The 19,164-nt window shown below is 50.5% G+C and overlaps 1 protein-coding gene across 1 annotated transcript in view; it reads right to left on the bottom strand.

Annotated features, from left to right (window-relative positions):
• Window positions 1–19,164, bottom strand: part of TTC7A (tetratricopeptide repeat domain 7A) — a gene marked incomplete at both ends in the record, with an annotated part of 101,761 nt that overhangs the window by 60,734 nt on the left and 21,863 nt on the right. The window contains 5 exon segments of the mRNA XM_084235654.1: window positions 1,600–1,663; window positions 2,216–2,373; window positions 3,246–3,324; window positions 15,867–15,982; window positions 17,493–17,623. Of these exon segments, the coding sequence (XP_084091780.1) occupies window positions 1,600–1,663; window positions 2,216–2,373; window positions 3,246–3,324; window positions 15,867–15,982; window positions 17,493–17,623 (548 nt within the window).

Raw genomic sequence — 19,164 nt, 5'->3', positions numbered from 1 at the left:
GTCCCCAGGAGTTGAGGCTGAGTATCCAAGGGCCACTCCAGGATAGTTTCTGCTGCTACCCTGGGTTCTTGCTGCCCGAGAGGCCTCCTCTGCCAGCCCCAATCCTGACCCGCTGCTGACTCTGGGAACATGGCCTGTACTTCTGCCTAGCCCTGTGTCCCCTGTCTCCTCTCTAATTCTGGACACAATCAGTCTAGGGGAAGGAAAAGGAAGTAACTGTGGAGCCCTTTGTAAGTGGCATCTCACAGTTCTCACGACCTTCTCACACACCACTGCCCGAGCTTGCTGATGTCAAAGCCCAGGGCAGTCAAGCAGGTTCCCCAAGGCATGCAGATAGGAAGTCAGAATCAGAACCTTGGCATTCTGACCTCACCCCCTGGCTCTTTCCCTGCCTCTGGAGGCCTCCAAGGAAATGTCCAATAACTCGTTCACATCATCAGAGGCCCTGGAAGAACCAAAGCAAAACCCGAGGCGGGCTGCTTCTCTGCACAGCACAAGTTTCATGGGCAGCTGGTCCAGGGGCCTCTCAGTTCTGTTCTCAGAGAACAGGGCTCCCCAAAAACCCAAAAACCCAGCCTCTGGGCCTATTGCTGGCACCCAAAACAATCACCCCAGAAGGGAGTCCTCTGGCAGCATCTGGGCCTGTTGTCTGCCCCTCCCCAGAGGACACTATCATGCTCCGCTTGTGCTGTGGTCGCCACCTGCAGTCATAATCACCACTGCCCTCCAGCTGCCAGTCCATATGGCCAAGAAATAACATGCTCTGTGATATGTTGCATCTACCCGGTGACCCGAGCCAGGCCCATGACAGCTCCCACCCTCCTGCCTGACAGTCTGGGCGACAGGTGCTCTCCCTGTACTGAACCGAGACAACCTTCATGGAAATACCTCTGAGCCTGGGGGACCCAGATTAAGCAGAGGCCACAGGAAAATATTTGAGGAGACTTAACCCAGGCTTGCTCGCCACTAAGGAGAAAAATGATGACATTCTCACATGGACAGTCATGTTCCTGTTTACAAAGCCCTCCCTAACCCTTGCTTCACCTGATCGTCCAAATTTCCCCCCTTGACCCTTGTACACATGAGGAAACCAAGAATGAGAGCTGCAGTTAAGAGCAGAATCGGGACCACAATCCAGAAGCTCAGGTGCCACACCTGTGCTACGGAAGCTATTGAAGATGGATGTGACTTGAATCAAGGCTGCAAGGATTATTAAAATGTGACCTTGACCCAGACACATACCTGTCCTGGGCCTTGCTTTTCTCATCTATAAAATGGGAACATATTAGAATAAATCATATGAAACTGTTATTTTTCACACGGGTCAACATAATGCTCACATTATTTCATAATCTGAAATAATCCCAGAAGAGGTGGGTAAGGACTTAGCTCAGTCCCAACCCATTCGGAGGCAGGACCTGGGCCCCCAGATGCAGCCTGCACACCCAGACCCAAACCTAATGAGCCAGCCTCACAGCCCCATGGGGGGAGCAGATTAAGAATTCTGCACGGGCGTGTTGCTGGGTGGCGAGTTCCACCAGCCCTGTGGCTGAGTCCGCAGCCCTACCCCACTGGGGAGAGGAAGGCCCTGGAGCTTACCATGGACTCACTGATGAGGAGCAGCAGGAGGGCTTCCTCGATGTTATCCTTTGGGCAGTAGAGGCTGAAAGACACAAATGGCAGCGTGGCTCAGGCAGAAGCAGCTGGCCCACCACACTGGCCCTTGTGCCCTGGAGTCAGCACTGGCCCTGGAAAGGTGATGCCCTCCTGCATAATTCACAGGCACTGGATACCACCTGCGGTTCTCTGCATGCCCCTGAGTTACGGATCTGAAAGGCTGCAGTGGGCAGTGGGGCTGGAACACCGCAGACACTCCTGGGGAAGAGACGGTCCCTCCAGCCCCCAGTACAACATGTCACCAGGGCCAGGGAGGAGCAAGGAAGTTCTGCTGGGCTGATCACAGAGCCCAATTATTGCCACCACCAAGAGAGAAGGTATATTAACAAAGACTATTAAGAAGGCAAGTAACCCCCAAATAATGTGTTGGCCTCTGGGTGATTTATAGGCATCTTCTCCAATCCCCACCGAAGATCTGCCTTCTCTCGTCCACTTCGCTCCCGAAGAGCCTGCCTGACAGCGAGCTGGGGGGCTGATGAAGGGTGGGGCAGAGGGGCTCCCAGTGGGGATATAGTCCAGCAGGGCAGGCAAAGCTTACCTGTCTCCTTCGTAGAGGTGAGGTTTCCTCAGCGACTGCATGATGAAGGAATTCTCCTCCTTGCTCATGAACTCTGGCAGGGGCTGGGACAGGGGGCTCCAGTAGCACTCCTCACTCAGAGAGTGCAGCAGGACCCCTGCCAGGTGCTTGGCGGCCATCTGGCAGAGAGGGGGCAGAGAGGCGGGGGAGCTCAGAGCCAGGCACATTCCACTCTCCTGACAGAGCCTAGAATGCTCTCCGGGCCCATCACCACCACCCACTACCAGGTCAGCTCTGCCTACCTTGCAATGTGCTGCCCCTCTAGGGAGCCCCTTACTTCTCTGTCTCCAGCACTGAGGCCACCCCACTCCTCCTGAGAGCTCCTACTTAATCTTTTATCCTCTCTCCTCTCCTGGACAAGAGGTGTGTTTCCTCCTCCTCCAGCCCCGAGGAGCCCGGCACAGCTCTGAGTACTCAGAGACCCTCAAGGAGCCCAAAGCTACAGGCACAGGCAGCTCTCTCTACCAGATGTCTTTCTGATCTTTGGAAATTCTAGAGTGAGAAGCAGCTACCGTTCTCATTGCAGGTGAATCATAGCCTAAGGCAGGCCTGCGTTGGGGCAGGAAAGCTAGTCAAGGTTATTGATAAAAGTTATAAAAAAAATCTCAAACAAGCACCCCACCGTGGTAGGAATGGTTGGCAGTGGGTTTCAAGTCTGATCTGTCATGCTGGGGCGTGAAGGATGCTGATGGTTCTTCCCAGGAGTAGTTGGGAAGGACTGCTGAGACTCATCCCCATGGCGGCCGAGAGCAGGGATGGGGAGACGGAGGCAGGCCTGCCGCTAGCCTCTCTCCTACCACTCAAGTGCTTTCCCAACGACCAACCACAGTTTCGACTGTCAAGTCCGAGCACAGACTTCTCTCACTGCCTTTAACGGCCTCTGCCCTTTTCATCAGGTACATTCGGGGGCTGCCCACTAGGCCTTCTGTTTTCTCCTGTCTAAACTGACCCTGATTAAAGTCAACCAGCCGTGGGGCCTCCTCCACATTACCACTTTGAAGTTCTGGGTTGCTTTGGTCTCCACAGTCCGCAGGACCTCCCGGAGCTCCCTCATGCCTTTTACCACGTTCCTAGTGCGGAGACAACAGAAGCAGGGTCATTACCAGCCTCATTCCCACAAAGAGAATCTCATCAAACCTGCAGATACTGCAGGAGCCTGTCTGGGTTTTATTGGAAACATACAGGAATTGGAATGAAAGATTCAAGTTGGGCTGACTCTTGAGGCTCAGGAAATCATCCACAGCCTCCTGGAAATTCAAGCTTCCAGTTTACCACCCAAAGGGGACCATTGGATTGAGTATTTCAAGCAAGATGTTGTCTTGGTCCAAGAGTCTTGGGCTGGTGTCAGACTTTCTGACTTGATCAGCCTCAAGTCTCCATTGTCACCTATCCCATCTGGTCAATGTCATCACCCTCACCTCTGTCCCTAGATGATCCCACCGAAGGATGGGGTCCTTGAAATAGTTTTCCAGCTTTAAAAAGTGTAACTCATAGTAAGAAATACATTTGGCATTGCAAAGCAGTATCTACATATACTTTTCTGCCATAAAACTGAAGCGAGTTTACTGACCCACCCCTATTTCTATTCTGTGCAACCCGCTCTGATAGTTTCTATTGAAATCTTTCCCTTCTGCCCTCTTAAAATGCCGGCTGCAGCCCACTAAATAGACCCTACAACCCAGTTTGAAAATTGCTCCCACTAGTCTGGTGGACATGGAGGAGTCATCCTGCACCTCCCCAGGCTGGCCCCTTTGGCAGCACCCCCAGCTGCCCCAGCACACAGAAGACAGTCCAGGGCCTAAGCATGGGGTCCTGCAGCGCCAGCCTCGGAGTCCCCAGGGATCTGTTTCTTGTCTGAAAGTTCCAGGAGGAGCTCAAGTGGCTGCCACCTTTAACTTTTCACCCTCTGTGATCTTTCATTTCTAAATTTGTTGGGGCCCCCATGGTCTGCTCCTCTATAAAATCAGGATTCAGTTTGGATCCATGTCTCCCAGACTGTGTCATCTGCATTCACATTTACCATTTTTGCCCTTAGCTATGCACCACCAGTGTTGTTATTATGTCATACTTTTCTTTATATCTTCTTTCTTTTTACTCTAGCAAAGACCTCACCTTAATCAAAAATACCTAAAAGCATGGGTTTGGTGGGCTATTTTTTTTTTTCTTTATCAATTGCTACTATAGGAGTATTTTAAAAAACTTAAAGCCATCTTGTGTATCACTAGAGGTACCTGTCTCACTTTGAGAAACTATGGTTTAGACCACAGGTGTGGTCCTTGGATCGTAACATCCGCACCCTGGGAACTTACTAGAAGTGCAAATTTGAAGGGTTGCACTCCAGACTTGCTGCATCAGAAACTCTGAGATGGGGGCCCCAGCAAACTGGATTTTATTAAGTCTCTTGAGAGTCCTGATAGTCACACAGTTTGAGAACCAGCAGTGTAGATGATCCCCAGTGACTGTTAGTTCTCCTGTGCTAAGAAGTCAGGTTCCAGAAGCTTGACAAGGAAATTCTAGCTGTGCAATCAGATCCAAAATCTGTAATCTTGGGAAAGTGAGGCAGCATCGCTGAGTCTCAGTCTCCCTGACTGCAGGAGGATTCCTCATTTGCTCCTAGCTGCCAGGAAGACGAGCCTACAAAGTCCTGGGCACACCCAAGTATGTGGTAGAGGGTCACTAAATATTAGTTATTTTCCTTTCCCCTTCTACTTTGGGTCCTAGCGACCTTACTCTAATGTTTTGATTTGTCACATTTTTTTGCTTGGGTGTTTAGGAGCTACGAGTAGTGGGAGTAGTGGGAGAGGACAGAGTGCCCGAGGGGCTCCTTCAGCTGTATCTATCTTTCTCCACCAGCCCCTGGCCCTGAGGGAACAGGACTCCCTGTTACACCAGCCATACCCAGAAATAGGCTGGCGGCCTACATGGGCCCAAGCAAGAAGAGCCAGCCACGGGGGAACCTTTCATTCCACAGAAGCCTTGGGCTTAGGAAAGAACCCCCAGCTGGACAGCAGGCCACAGGCCAGACCAGCCGAGGGAAGAACTGGCACCAGGCATCATCACCAGCAGAGAGAGAAACGACAGACGGCATGAGCCACCAGAGAAGACGGGATGGCTGACACCGGGAACTCAGTCTGCAGGAGAGCTCTGCCCTGGTGGCCTGGCCAAATGACCACAGGCTGGGATGGGGCTGGATCTGGGGCTCCCCCTGGGGCCTCCGGTTCACAGGAGGCTGGTGGCTCCCAGGGCCTGTGGGTGATTTTCCACTCTGTAGGCTACCTGCCAGCCTCCTCCCTGGCAGCCTGGGCCAGGCGATACGAGAAGGCTAGAGCCAAGAGGGACCGTGGCCCCATTGTCCAGTCTGCTGCAAAGACTGTCCTCCCTCTGCCTTTGGTCATCCTATCATCGAGGCTGTGAGAGAGATCTGGGTCAGCAACACTGCACTGCGGGCTTTGGAGAAATTCAGACTCCGAAGGACCCTGCCTTCCCCAACACACGCACACAATGAAGGAATCAGCACTGCACTTTAACAAGACCCTATATCCTCAAAGTTGTGTATTTTTACTATTTTCAAATCCAGAGGGATATTTTGGTATTTAAATAAGCTTCGAGGACTTCTTCAGCAAAGCAAATAATCACCCTCAGGCCTCTTTGGTAAATTTTAATTTTTACTGGATACATGTGAAGAGAAAAAACACCAAAGGTTCAGTGGCCAGGGCTGTACAGGGAGAGATTCCGGCTCCTAGCTGGCCCCAATCCTTTCTGAGATGTTGGGAACATACCTCTGCCTCAGTTTACCCTTCTGGGATATGGGAATGCAGACAGGACTCCTTAAGGGCTCCCCAATTGGCCATCCGCCCAAGCAATCCTGCCTTAGGTCTAACGTTGCCTGTGCTAGGTGGAGCTGGGGTTTTTCCGAAACCCCATGAGGCGCCAGTTTGAAAGATCTCTTTGTTCTGGTTTCTCACACTGACCTTTCTGAGCATAGCTGCCACTTTTAACAATATCCAAACAGGACCTCAAACAAACCCTGGCCCCAAAGCAGGCTGTGTGGGGAGAAGCCAGGAAGCCACTGGTTCCAACTCAAGGTGAGCCTGGTTGGCCAGGAGCAGGAAGAGCAGACATGTGAGGCAGGATGAAGGACAACAGCTCTCCTTAAGGAGGGCTCTAAGAGGGATGTGTGTGCGAGGAGTCCGCGTGTACCTCCAGGGCCTCATCCCCAACAAGCAAACTCTCCAAGGCACCTCATCTTATTCAGTCTTCACAGCTTCTGAGCGGGTTTGGAATTCCAGGTACTAGCACAAGGCTTGTGAATAGAAGTCACTCATGAAGTCATTGTGGAATAAATAAATCCCCATTTTCCTATGGTAAGATAAGAGCCTGGCAGGCAGCCTGCCTTCCTAGGCCACCACTTACCCAAAGGAGCCTGCCTTCCTAGGCCACCACTTACCCAAAGGAGAGGCAGATTTAATGCAGGCACCAAGGGGCTCAGACATTACTCTCTTTGAATTAAAAAGACCCCCCCCCCCCCCCCCCCCGAGAAAGGCAAAGGCTGCTGCTTTTGGACATGACACAGTTACAATTTCCTGGCCATTGAAACGGGAATTTCAGGGATTCAGCTGGCTAAGGTTTTACAAAGTGCCTACTCATACCAAGGGCCAGGTCACCCTGCTCTCAACAGGCCTTCAACAAACACTAATGGAATGAATGAAGAGGCACATGAGTATTGAGTATCTCATTCACGGTCCCACACCAATGTAAGAAGCACAGTAATCTATTAAATTAGCCATACCCTTGATTTACTCAGAGCATAGCAATGAGTTTTGCATACAGTAGATATTCACCAATTTTTCTTGTTTTGAAACAGAGGATGAGAATGTACCGTATCTATAGAGTGGAGGCCTCAGCAGGCACCGGTGCCTAGGGCCCTGCTAATCATGTGGACAAGGTTGATGATCAAAGACCCAGAAGAGCACAACCCGTTGGCAGATCCTAATAGTTTGAGGGCTGAATCAGGAGACAAGGTCAGGAGAAGTTCAAATGGCTAGCCAGCTGTTCACTTCTGCCATAGACCCACACACACCATCAGCTTCAAAAGTAATGCTCCCCTCTACATCACTACCTCTGCCCCTCAAAAGTCTGTGACACTTAGAGGGCACTGAGGATGTCCAGGCAAAGGGATCTTTCCATTCTAGTGAGGTGGCAGACGGGCAGTGGGTCATGGATGCTAACAATGAAGGCTGTACATTACGAGAGGCTGGAGGGTATACTCTCCCCAGAGGGTCTCCAAATTTTCCCTGTGCCTCGAAATGTGATTCAGACCACCAGGAGGCTCTCATGGGTATTGCTGCTGGGTGACTGTGGTCCCCGAATCCCCCTTAGAACAATCTGTCTCCTGCCCTCCCTCCAGCACTGCAGATACTGGGTGCCTGTTGAGAATAAGACAGAATTGCTGCTGATTGAAAATACCCCTCATGAGGTCATCCCAAGCAGGAGGCAGGGCTTTGTAAAGTGCCTGCTCATTCGGCAGGACACCCCTCCCCCCACCCAATGGCCATCTGCAGCCCAGGCTGCCTTAGCTGCCTCTCCAACTCAGCACCTAGCTGGCACGGACACACACAGCAGAAAGGGAGAATGCTTTCATAAGGCTGAACAACCTGCCAAGCCCCGGGAACTCCCTTAGAAAACACACACTCCCTGCTCTATTGTTTGGTTTTGGTATAGTAAGCACATATTGCTTTAGTAATTAAAAACAATTTTTTTAAATAACATACACAAAACATACAGCCCACCTGGTTTAACACATTTGGCCCAAGTTTACTTTTAGTCCTGAGCCAAGAATGGGCTCTGCCAGGTCTAGGCAGAAGGGAAAAAACCAACCCAAAGAGAATGACCCCCTGCCTCCTCCAGGTGGCTCAAGTTCTTGTTCTTGGGAGATGCCCAGAGACTGGGGCCTAGCGAGTTCAGGGCCACTGACAAGGACAGTAGGTTTCCCTGGCATTGCTTTGTCCCCAGTTTCCCTTGCTGCCTTAATCCGGGAGCTGCTTCCAGAACTAAACCCTGCCTCTTGCCCCCTCCTTCCTCCCCTTGTCAGAAAGGTGCCCCCTCCTGGCGACTGGCAGCCTCAGAGCAGCCTAGGGCAAGGCTCCAACCAGAGTGCACAGCTGCCCTCTGGTGGCAGAGAGGGCAATCTGCCCCAGGTGCTCTCTGCCACTGATATCTGGGAGGGGGGTTCCCAATACCTGATTGTCCTTTCAAACCAGTGTGTTTGGTTCCAGGTCAGTTAGCCACAGAGAGAGAGGCAGGAGTCTTCTGGGGAAATTCACTGCTGACCAATAGGGCAAGGCCCTTGGAACAAATGAGTCCCCCAGACACACTGAATGAGTAACTGGGCAGCAGTGTCAGACCCAGTCAGCATGAGGGAGGCCAGGCTTCACAGAAGGTCAGAATGAAAGAGCTGTCTGGTGGTCAAGCAATCATTACCCACTCTGCACACGGGAGAAACCCATTCATCCTCTGGCCCTGCTGAGGGCCGAGTCCACTCCAGGCCCACATGTAAATGAGCTCTGGGTCTCAGATGCCAGCCCCGAAGCAGGCAACTCTCCCTATGCCACAGGCTCCAGGAACCTCTCCTAACACTCAAGCAGCACCTTAGCCCCAGCCCTCAGGACAAACTATCACCTTGAAGCCTTGGGAATCCACCTTGTCTCCCTCTCTGCCTCTTTTTCTCCCTAGCACAGAGGACTAGCTGGTGTCTACACCTGGTTTCTTGGCTGTCAACTCTACGTTGGGACATAAGCTCTACAGGGAGGGACCCCATCCTGTTCCCGGCTGCAACCCATCAGTGAGGCAGGCACCTGGACACGGGGCTTTCAGGGGCTACCTCTGAACTGAATTGCTGGGCCGTTCTCTGGTTTTTCACCTTAGCCCACACTCCCTACTGGGCCATGGCCTCTCTGAACAAGGGAAGAATTTCTCCCTCTTCCTTAACATTCCAGGAGCCCAGACAAGTTTGGCCAGCAAGTAATGGTTCTGGCACCCTCTAAAAGACCTTTCAGAGCTGTCCTGGAGAAGATAATCTGAAGTCAGGTATCTGGGTCCTAATCTGTCCCGACTTTTTCTCACACTCAAATAGGGCGGCGGTCCCTGAATGGGGACAATTTTACCCCCACCTCAGGGCATATGTCAGTGTCTGGAGTCAGGGGGAACCACTCCTATATAGTTGGTGGAGGCCATGGATGGCACTAAAACCTCTGATGCACAGGACAGCCCCCCCCCCCCCCCCCCCGCCCAAGGGAGGGCTATCTAGTGCTGAGGCTAAAGAACTCTGGTCTAAAGAGACTTTTTTTTTTTTTTATCTTCCTAATAAGAACAAACGTATAAGTAAAATATTGAAACTGGTGACTCACCTAGGGAGATGAAACTGAGACCTGAGGACCATGATGTATGGTCACAAGAATTCACTGACACAGACCACTGTGGGCAGGTGATGTGCAGGCCTGGGACTGCAGGATGAGCATGGCCTTGGGCCATGGGGTTGGACAGACCCAGTTCTGCACCGAGCTCTCCCAGCTGTTAGCCCCATGACTTTGGGAGAGTTACTTAACCTCTCCTTTCCTCAGTAAATGGGGGTATTACTAATTCCCACTTCACAGAATTACATGTAGGGCATTAGCAGCCTGCCTGGTAAGCACTGTACGTTCAATAAATATTAGCTGCTATTAAGAGGAAAGATGTAAAGGAATTATTTAAAGCACAGCCAGCACACAGGGCTGCAATCCCTACTTTCTGCAATCCCTGCCTCATTCTGAGGCCACTTCTGGGCTGGACATGGCCACGGGAAATTGACAGAAAGGCTAAGTTACTACATGGAGACTGCTGCTCACACTTGGCGTTCAAATGTTTGAGCTGTTTGCTGGAAAAGAAAGGATTCCATTTCCATTCCTGCTGGTTATTGGGAAGAGGCAACATCCTGGCTGTAAGGACTGAAATTTGTGCTTCAGGAGGGAAAGAGGACTGTGGGAGGGCAGCAAAGTGACAAGAACAGAAAAGTAACTGAAGTGATTTGGGCTTTCCTGGAGAGGTGATGGTTAACCACACAATTGTGCACACACACACTCACATATGTGAACACATATTCAGACATGTGCGCTCACACACGCATGCAGTGCACATATGGATGCACACATGGATGTGCACAAACATGTGTGCATATATCCACATGCATGTGCACCCACATGTTCACACACAGCCTGAGAGCGCAGAACACAATGGGAGGAAACAGGCCCACTCTGGGAAGGGGGCAGCCTCGGGAGGAGTCACCTCTGAGAGTGACTCTGAGAGTGGTGACTCAGGGTCCAGGGATCGAAGACAACCACCAACACCGGGCCAGTCCTCCTCCCACACTTCCCATGGGCTGGCCAGGCTGCTCGTGCCTCCCCAAACTGGAAACAGCCTGGGTTTCCAGACCACTCAGATCTGAAGTTGGAATCCCAGTGGGTGAGGTCAGGCGAGTGACTCAACCCCTCTGAGGCTCTGGCCCCTCACAAGTGAATGGAGTTCCACGACTTCCGGCAGAGGGCGCTATATACTGGACACGTGGGTCACCCTGGCAGGTGTATATTTACTGCTGTTCTCTCCCTCCCTTCCTTCCTGGGCTGTTTCTGACAGTCACTTAACTGCTTCATATCTGCAGAAAATGCAGCTGTGGGGAAAGGGAGCAGGTAGCCCCCAGGGGGAAGGTGGGGGCCCCAGTGGGCTGGGAATTAGCAAACTCTTCCAGATCATACTCAAATAAATGTCTTTTCATTCCTTTCTTCTTCTTGCATCTGCACACCCCCAGCATGTAGGACAAACAGAGCCCCGTTAGTGGGAGGAAGCGAAGGTGGAAGGGTAGAGGGGGTACTGGCTCAGGGTGACTGATGGCCTGCAATTCCCATACCCCACCCTGACTTCCTCCAGGTGAGGGTGCCGGCACAGTCTTCAGACCAGAGGCTGGGACCACAACTACCAAACCCAAACATACTCTGGAGCTCTGAGTGCCCCGCAGGCTGCAGCAGGGTCTTATGAACCCCACAGTGTCTGCATGCATAGGACAATTCACGATGTCCTCTGTGCCTCAGTTTCCCACCTATAAATGGGGATGCTAACACAGCACCTACCTCAGCGGACTAAATACATGCAAGCAAAGCACTTAACAAGTGCCAGGCACAAGTCTGCGTTTACTCTGTGGTGCCTATTAGTATAATGGATATTTGTGAATGAATGAACCAAGAGGACAGACCACTGAGTCAGAACTGTTCTCTCCCCACAATATTTCCTTCTCCCATAGAGAAGAAGGGCACCTTCACCCTTTGTGCCTGCCAGAGGCCCTGGGCAGTAGCAGACTTCTGAAAAGGGCAAGATAGTGACTATTTTAGCCTTTGCCATTCGGTCCTTGTTGCAACTACTCAGTTCTGTGGGTGAGATAATACATAATTGAATGGTGTGTTCCAATAAAACTTTATTTGCAAAAACAAGCTGCAGCTGACCCTGCTGCAGACGTTCAGCTTCCCCAGGTTCACTTTGGGCTCCAGAAGGTGTGGAAGAGCTGTTGGGTAGCAAGTTCTGCCCTTCCTTCCAAATCCCTGCAGGCAGGAGCTGAGGGTGGCACCTACTCATGGCCTCCATTCATCCCTGATAGCTATGACTGCAGATGGAGGGGTGCCCTCGGGGAAGAGGCAGGGCCAGGACCCCAGCATAGCATCTCCAGCCAGAGAGCAGCAGGCAGGTGCAGCTGCCAGAGCAACAAAAACAGGAACCAGCCCATGGGGCTATCAGCTCATTAAAACCAAAGCTCAGTAACAGAAAAAGGACAAAACAAGCACACGATGGTGGAGCTGGAGCAGAGGCAGCCTCCTCCCCAGGCCCCAACTCCCCGGCTACATGGTGGTATGAGGACCCCAGGGATCCAGGGTCAGTGCGCCACCTCCTCTCTCTGGGCCTCCCAGATCCACATGTCCCAGAGGGGAAGACCATCAATAACCTGGCCTGGCAGTTAAGAAATTAAAAAAGTGAAAGGTGAAGAAGAGGGCTGCAGCTTGTGCAGCTGTGGATGTCCATGAAAAATGATACAAATAAATGATAACAATGCCTTTGATTTTCCAAGCAGCTGTGATAAACAGGAGCTCTGGTGGTGTTTGAAAATGAGGAGAAAGCAGGGAGACAGCCTGTTTCCTGGTTGGGATCCTTCCATCCTGTTCTTACCATTTGGAAGAGGCCTCGTGCAGCACCCAGAACACCCTAACACAAGGGCAGAGGGGAGAGGAGAGCACGGGTCTCCTCTAGGCCTAGGGTGCTCCCCACAGGCCCATGTCCACGAGAGCCACCTCAGCACCTCTGCCTCCTGGAAGTGGCCTCACCAGGACACACTCCATGTTCTGGACAGGGGAGCCTACTTCATTCTCCTCCAGGCAGCTGAGCACTCAAGTACAGGTTTCCAACATCCTGAAAAGGCTGTCATTCTGATGGAACAGGACTGCCAGGCTGGACGGGGAATCTGCTGAATGGGAAAGCCCCGACTGGTTCCCCAGAGACACCCCCCCCCCCCCCGAACAAGGCGCCATATCAGAGGGAGTCTGGAAAACTTCGTGTCTCCTGGACATTGACTATCTTCATTCATGCTCCTTTGAGCTTCTTTCTCAAAGGCCTGGGGGTCTTTAACCCATTGCTTCCCAAAGATACATGGCACAGATCCTCCTGCAGATCCCCATCCTATCTCCTTCACCCAGACTTCTCCTGTCTCTGACTTTCAGGGCCCAGCTCACAGTCTAACAGCATGTTCCACTGAACCCCGAGCCCATCTACAGAAGGGGTCTTGGCCATTTTCTCCTCAGCATTCACAACTCTCACAGCCAACAACTTGATGAGAAAGAGAGGTAAGCCGGAATGTGGAGGCTCACAGCCAACCCCTGAGTAGGCTAGAGAACAGCATTACTATAGGATGCCATCTGGTTGGTGATTTTTAAAAACAATAAAATAAAATAAACATTTGTATATCTGTCCACAAGAAAATGAAAGACATACATAAAAAATTAATAGTGATCACACAGAGCATGGGATGGGCAAATTTTTCTTTAAAATACCAGATGGTAACTATTTTGGGTTTGGGGCCATGTAACTCTGCTTTGTGGCTCCAAAGCATCCACAAATAGAGACTATACCAAAGTGAGTGGGTGAGCTGTGTGTCAATAAAACTTTATTTATAAAAGAAAGGGGCTGGCTGGAGGGCCATAATTTGCTAATCCTGGATTTAAATATTGAATACATGAATATTTGACTTTCATTTTCCTATTTTATATTTGTATGCTTTCCCCTAATTTTCCACTAGGGGGAAACCTATAAGTTTTATTTATATGTGTGTGTATATACATATATCTACATATATGTATATGTATTTTTTAGGGTACAAACAGTTCTTAAAACATAAAAATATTAGCAAACTCATTCCTAAGAAAAATGGAAAATTTAAATGATACTGAGAGCCCAGATTTTACCATGACTGATAAAACATCAAAAGCTTGCACTTTATTCTGTGAGTTTTGAGAAGCAAGCTTTCACATACATCCTGGTGGAGCAGAAACTAGAACAGCTTCAACAAGGTGCCATTTGCAATCTCCATCAAAACAACCAATTTTTCTACCTTTTGACCCACAACTTCCCTACGTAGGAATTTAGCCCACAAATGCACACACAGGCAGGTTTAGTTGTGGACTCTGAGGCAAGCTAAAAAGAGTTCAGGCCATTTCCTGTTCATCAGTTTGGAACTAAATAAATTATACATCTGTTCTACAGAATACTACAGAATACTACATAGCTGTGCAAAAGAAAAAGCAGCTCTGATGTGGAACAATCTCCAAGAGGTATATTTTAAGTGAAAAATCAGGGAGCAGAATATGTCTTGACAAAGGAAGAAAATACTATATGCGAGTAATTGCTTTTGTATGCTGGTGTTATCTTGGAATGATACTGGAGACTAGTAACAATGAACACAGACAAATGGGAGGCTAGGGATGGAGGCGGAAAGCAAGCCTTTTTTTTACTCTCTAGTTCTTAAGACTGTGCCTTTTCAATTTGGTATCATGTATAAGAAACACCTAATCATGGGCCTCCCCAGTGGCGCAGCGGTTGAGCGCTGGGTTGCGAAGCTGCCCGCGGCCTCTGTGGTGCCGGTTCGATCCCCGGCTGCTCCCCGGCCACCGGAGGAGGGTCCCACATGGCGCGCAGACCTCTCCTGCCGCCCGCTGCTCCCCTCAGCAGTGTACCTCGGTCCGTCTGCCTGTTCTGCTCCCCGCTCTGGCTCTCGTGAATTCTCTCACCCTCCCGCGCTTCTGACTGTACCCAGTGCTTGTATAAATAAATAAATAAATCTTTAAAAAAAAAAAGAAAAGAAACACCTAATCATAAAAATGTTAAGTTTAAAAAAGTGAAATTAAACAAATCATACTAAGAATGAAATATGGGTGTCAAAGGGCTCTGGCCAGTCAGAGTAAAGAAAGCTCTGTGACCCTGAGCCTTGGTTTCCTCGCCCATGAGGAAATGGTGACACCTCCTTGGCTGACCCACTGCCACCTGGGACCCAAGTGAGCGACATGTGTGCTGAACTCCATGGTGACTGGCTGTGTCTGAATATAGGACTCTTCTCTGCCTGCCCGGGATGTGCTCAGGTCCAGCCCACAGCGTCTGCAGAGGGTGGTAATGACACCGAGAGGAGTTGATGGATACAGGAAACCCCTGCTCCCATCTGGCAGCTTTCCTGGTGGGCAGCACTGAGCTCTGCAGGGGTGGCCTAAGGGCGAGCCATACATAGCTGCATGCAATGTGTCTGCCTGATTGCATAGCTTCTCCCCTCCCCTCCCATGACCACCATCCCAACATACCCCACAAAGCACACTCTAGCCTGGCTCATACACTACCTAACCCTCTGCTTTGGCTGAGCTAGAAGCATCCATTGCATCCTTTAGGGAAGGAGGGCATCCTGCTTAGCCCCAGGAAGCAGAAGACTGGGTCTGAGGTGGGGGAGGATCCCCAGGGTCCTCCAGTCCTCTACCACCTCATCACTCCCCCAAAAATGACACCAGGCCTTTATTTTCACCGCGCTGCCCCTCGTATGTCACCACCCCTTGAAAGTTAGAGTGAGAGGGACTCACTCTTCCCATTTGATTTTGGGGGAGACTGAGGCACAGAGAAGTGAAATGACTTTACCCGACACCTCCAGCAACCAAGCGCAACACAGACCAGCACTCACCGCACAGCTCACTGTCCTTAACTCTTTCCACATTACCTTCCAGCCTCCCTTCTAAAAAGAACCATCTGTTTTTCTTCTCAGCAGCTTTCTCCCCAGCAACGTGCAGGCCTGATCACCTCAGTGGTTTCCTGAAGCCTGGCCCTTCCCACTGAGGGCACCTCAGCTTGCCTCTGTGGACCAGATGTGAACAAGCAGCCCCAACAACCCTCTCAAGAGCAGGCACGTGCACACACAGGCCAGATAAGGAGGCCCAACTTTAACTCAACCAATGTCAAGAGCGCCCAGCCCAGAGAGAAACTTCCAGATCCCGCTCGGCTGCTGGCAACCTACCCCTTCTTCAGGTTTGTCACAAAGGCGCTCTGGAGGGCAGCTTCCAGGAAGTAGGTGAGCTCAAAGTCAACTGGGGGAGGGCCTTTCAGATGCCGGGAGGTGGTGTTATTTGTGACCTGGGGAGGGAACACAGAGAGAGCCACTGTCTCTAAGTTCATTGGCAGAGGGGCCATGGTGAGGGGCAACCCGCAGAGGAGGCCCATCACCATCCCAAGTCCCCAGGCACCTCAGTGCATGTGGTGCGCTTCTCAGTCAAACTCAACCTAAAACTCGCTTTAATGGAAAATGTGTCTTAAGTATCCTCTCTCCATCTAAATACTGGTGCCCGCAGTAGCCCTACGAGGTTGATTTTGTCTGATTTTAGGAAACTGAGGTTCAGAAAGTGTCTAAGGTCACAAAATCTGGACCTCAAACTCAGGTCTGGCCAGATTCCAGGCTATCTGTACCACTTATTAGTTCATTCATTCATTCAACAAACACTTGAGGGTCAACCATATGACCCATATACTGTCTCTGTCAAATCACCATGGGATGTACAACAGTCCAAGGGCTGAGCTGTCCTTAAGCCTCAACTCTTAGGGCCCCACCCAACTCCACAGAGATAGGCCTGCCTTTTCTAGGGCACCTCCCTTCTCTGATCCATTAAAAAAAAAAAAATCAATGAGTCATCCACCTTATCTTTCAGAAATCAAAAATTTAAAAGAGTTCCTCAGAGGTTGGGCTGGGTCTTAAGAGGGATACAGCATTGCATGAATGACAGACTTCTCTGTCCTGCCCGCCTTTGCCCTGAGACAACCAGCTGCCTGGGCTGTCTGTGCACTGCCACTGGGCTCTGCTTTCAGTCCTGGACACCATTACAGTTTGTCACCTTACTCCCCCTTTGAAAGTCCAAAGCACCCAAAAATAAATAAATAAAATAATAACAACAACGACAAAAGGGAAAACAAAGGAAAAAAAATATAAAAAAGGAAAACAAAAAACGGAAGTCCAAAGCCTAGGCTGCTGATGGAACATGAGACTATCTTTTTTTATCAAAGTTTCCTCTAAACTACACATAATCCAAATGCAAAGACATCCTAAAAGGTCAACTCAGGTTCCCAAGTAGACCTGCCAGGGATCACACTCCAGTCCTGTTTTTGCTGAGCCACTTAGTCCCTTCTCTGTCCCCTTGAATTGCAACTAAGCAGGAGGCTGTAGAGCAAGGACTGTCAACAAGTGGGTGATCTGCCCTCAGGGACATATGGCAATCCCTGGGGTCAGTTCTGGTTGTCACACTGGGGGTTAGGGCCATGCTGGCCAGCCTCTAGTGGATATAGGCCAGGGGTGCTGCTGAATGTTTTACAATACACAGGACAGTCCCACAATAAAGAATTATCTGGCCCCAAATGTCAGCAGTGCTGAGGCTGAGAAGCCCAGCTTTTTGTCATCACTTTTATTGGGCAGTCAAGAGTCTCTAACAGAATCAGCATACTATAATCTTTCCATAGATGCATCCATCTCTGGATGCTGATGGAGAGGGTGGCTTTTTCTAATTTGCATGAGAACCTCTAGGTTAAGTGGGCCATATATACAGGTGCTTGATGGAGAGCAGCCATGACCACGACGGTGCTATGATTCCCAGCTCACCTTCTCCAGGTCCTGCAGGAACACCTGAGCGATCCAGGAGGCCCTCTCAAAACAGGCGATCACTTCCTCCTCCCTCTCCGTCAGGCGGTGGCGGGATGCTATGGAGTTGGGGAGGCGTTCCAGGGAGAGGCCTGCAGAGGGGAGACAGCATCTTAGACCTGTGCTGTGGCAGGTGGGGTGGACCCTGACTCCAGGCCCTTCCCAAAGACCCAGGGTGGGCTCATCTGAGGAGACCTAGGCTCTGGAGCAGCCAGTGGGAGGCGGAGGTCCATAGAAGGGAAGGAGAAGCTGAAGCCATGATGGTATTAGCAGCAGCAGCAGGATCAAGCAGTGGGCTGACGGCAGCAGCTGTGCCCATGAGGGGAATCTGTGGTACGCCCATGTCCAACCCCTGCCTGTTCTTACAGCTCCACCAGCAACTATTCCTGACCCCTCCTTCCAGTTGCTATAAGAAAACATCTGCTCCTGGGCGCTCACCATTTCTACACTGTATAGTGGTTATTTACGTGTGGCTCTCCTTCCCACCAGGGGCTGAAATCTCTGTGTGGACAAAATGTGAATTTTTGGGGGACTGCCACCCTCCCCAGCAGACAGTAGATGCCTGAGTTACACAGGATTTTATACACACCCCTCCCGTGGAACCAGTTTCGGCCTCACCTAAGTTATCTGCGTTCAGGTCTTACTGCACTAGATATCTGTTATTCTCAACTCCTCAGCATCTGCTCCCCATTCTTTCAGCAACAGCACCTCACTGTCCCTTTGAGCACCCTTCCCACGGTCTCTGGAGGGCCATGACCCCACTTGACCTCCAGGGGAGGTACATGAGCCAGCTGAGCCCATGGTCAGGGCCAAGAAGAACCAAATCCAGAATTTTCATTCTTTCCACTGGGCTTGTCAACCTGGTAGGAGGCCAGTCTGGAAATGTTAGGAACGCCGGTCTTTGGATGAAGCTGCGCCTTGAGGATGTAGTCAATACGACTGAAATGCACACTTGAAAATGGTTAATGGTAAATTTTATCTGCTGTGTTTTTTGCTACCATTAAAGTTTTTTATATAAAATTAAAGCATAGTTTTAAGGAAAAAAAAAAAAAAGCCACACACAACCCCCTCAGCCGAAAATTTGTAAGACTCCAAGAAGGGCAGGCATTGGTATATTTACTGGAAGTGAATGCTACAAAGGAAAACAACACTATTTGGGTCCATTTCTTCTTAAGCAGGAAAAAGAGTGAACAACAACAACAAAAAGAAGTCCACACGAGTATAGATGAGGCCTGATGGGGAAGGGTGGTTTCCTGGGGTCACTGAGCACCCTGCCTGAGCGCTACCCCTTGACACTTTCCATTCTGTAAGTCAAAGATCTGACCCACTGCTGCCATCTTTTTTGGGTCCAAGTCCGTTTGTATTGTCTTTCTGTCCCTGTAACTCTACAGACCTGACTAGAGAGTGTACTGTCCTGGGCTGGACTGTGGGCTCCCAATGGGCAGAACCAGGCCTCTCTCACCTCTGTCCCCCACATAGCACTCTTAGATAGTGGGTGCTCACCATGAACAGACTTGGCTCTCGCCTGCCCTTCAGGCTTTATCTCTCATATGGATGAACGCATTGGCCTCCTAACTTGCCTCCCTGCCTTCCGTCTTGCTCCAATCCATTCTTTCCAAAATGCCACTGCATT

Source organism: Talpa europaea, assembly GCF_964194135.1.
Source record: "Talpa europaea genome assembly, chromosome: 6".
NCBI lineage: Eukaryota > Metazoa > Chordata > Mammalia > Eulipotyphla > Talpidae > Talpa > Talpa europaea.
This window is presented reverse-complemented; position numbering and strand designations above follow the sequence as displayed.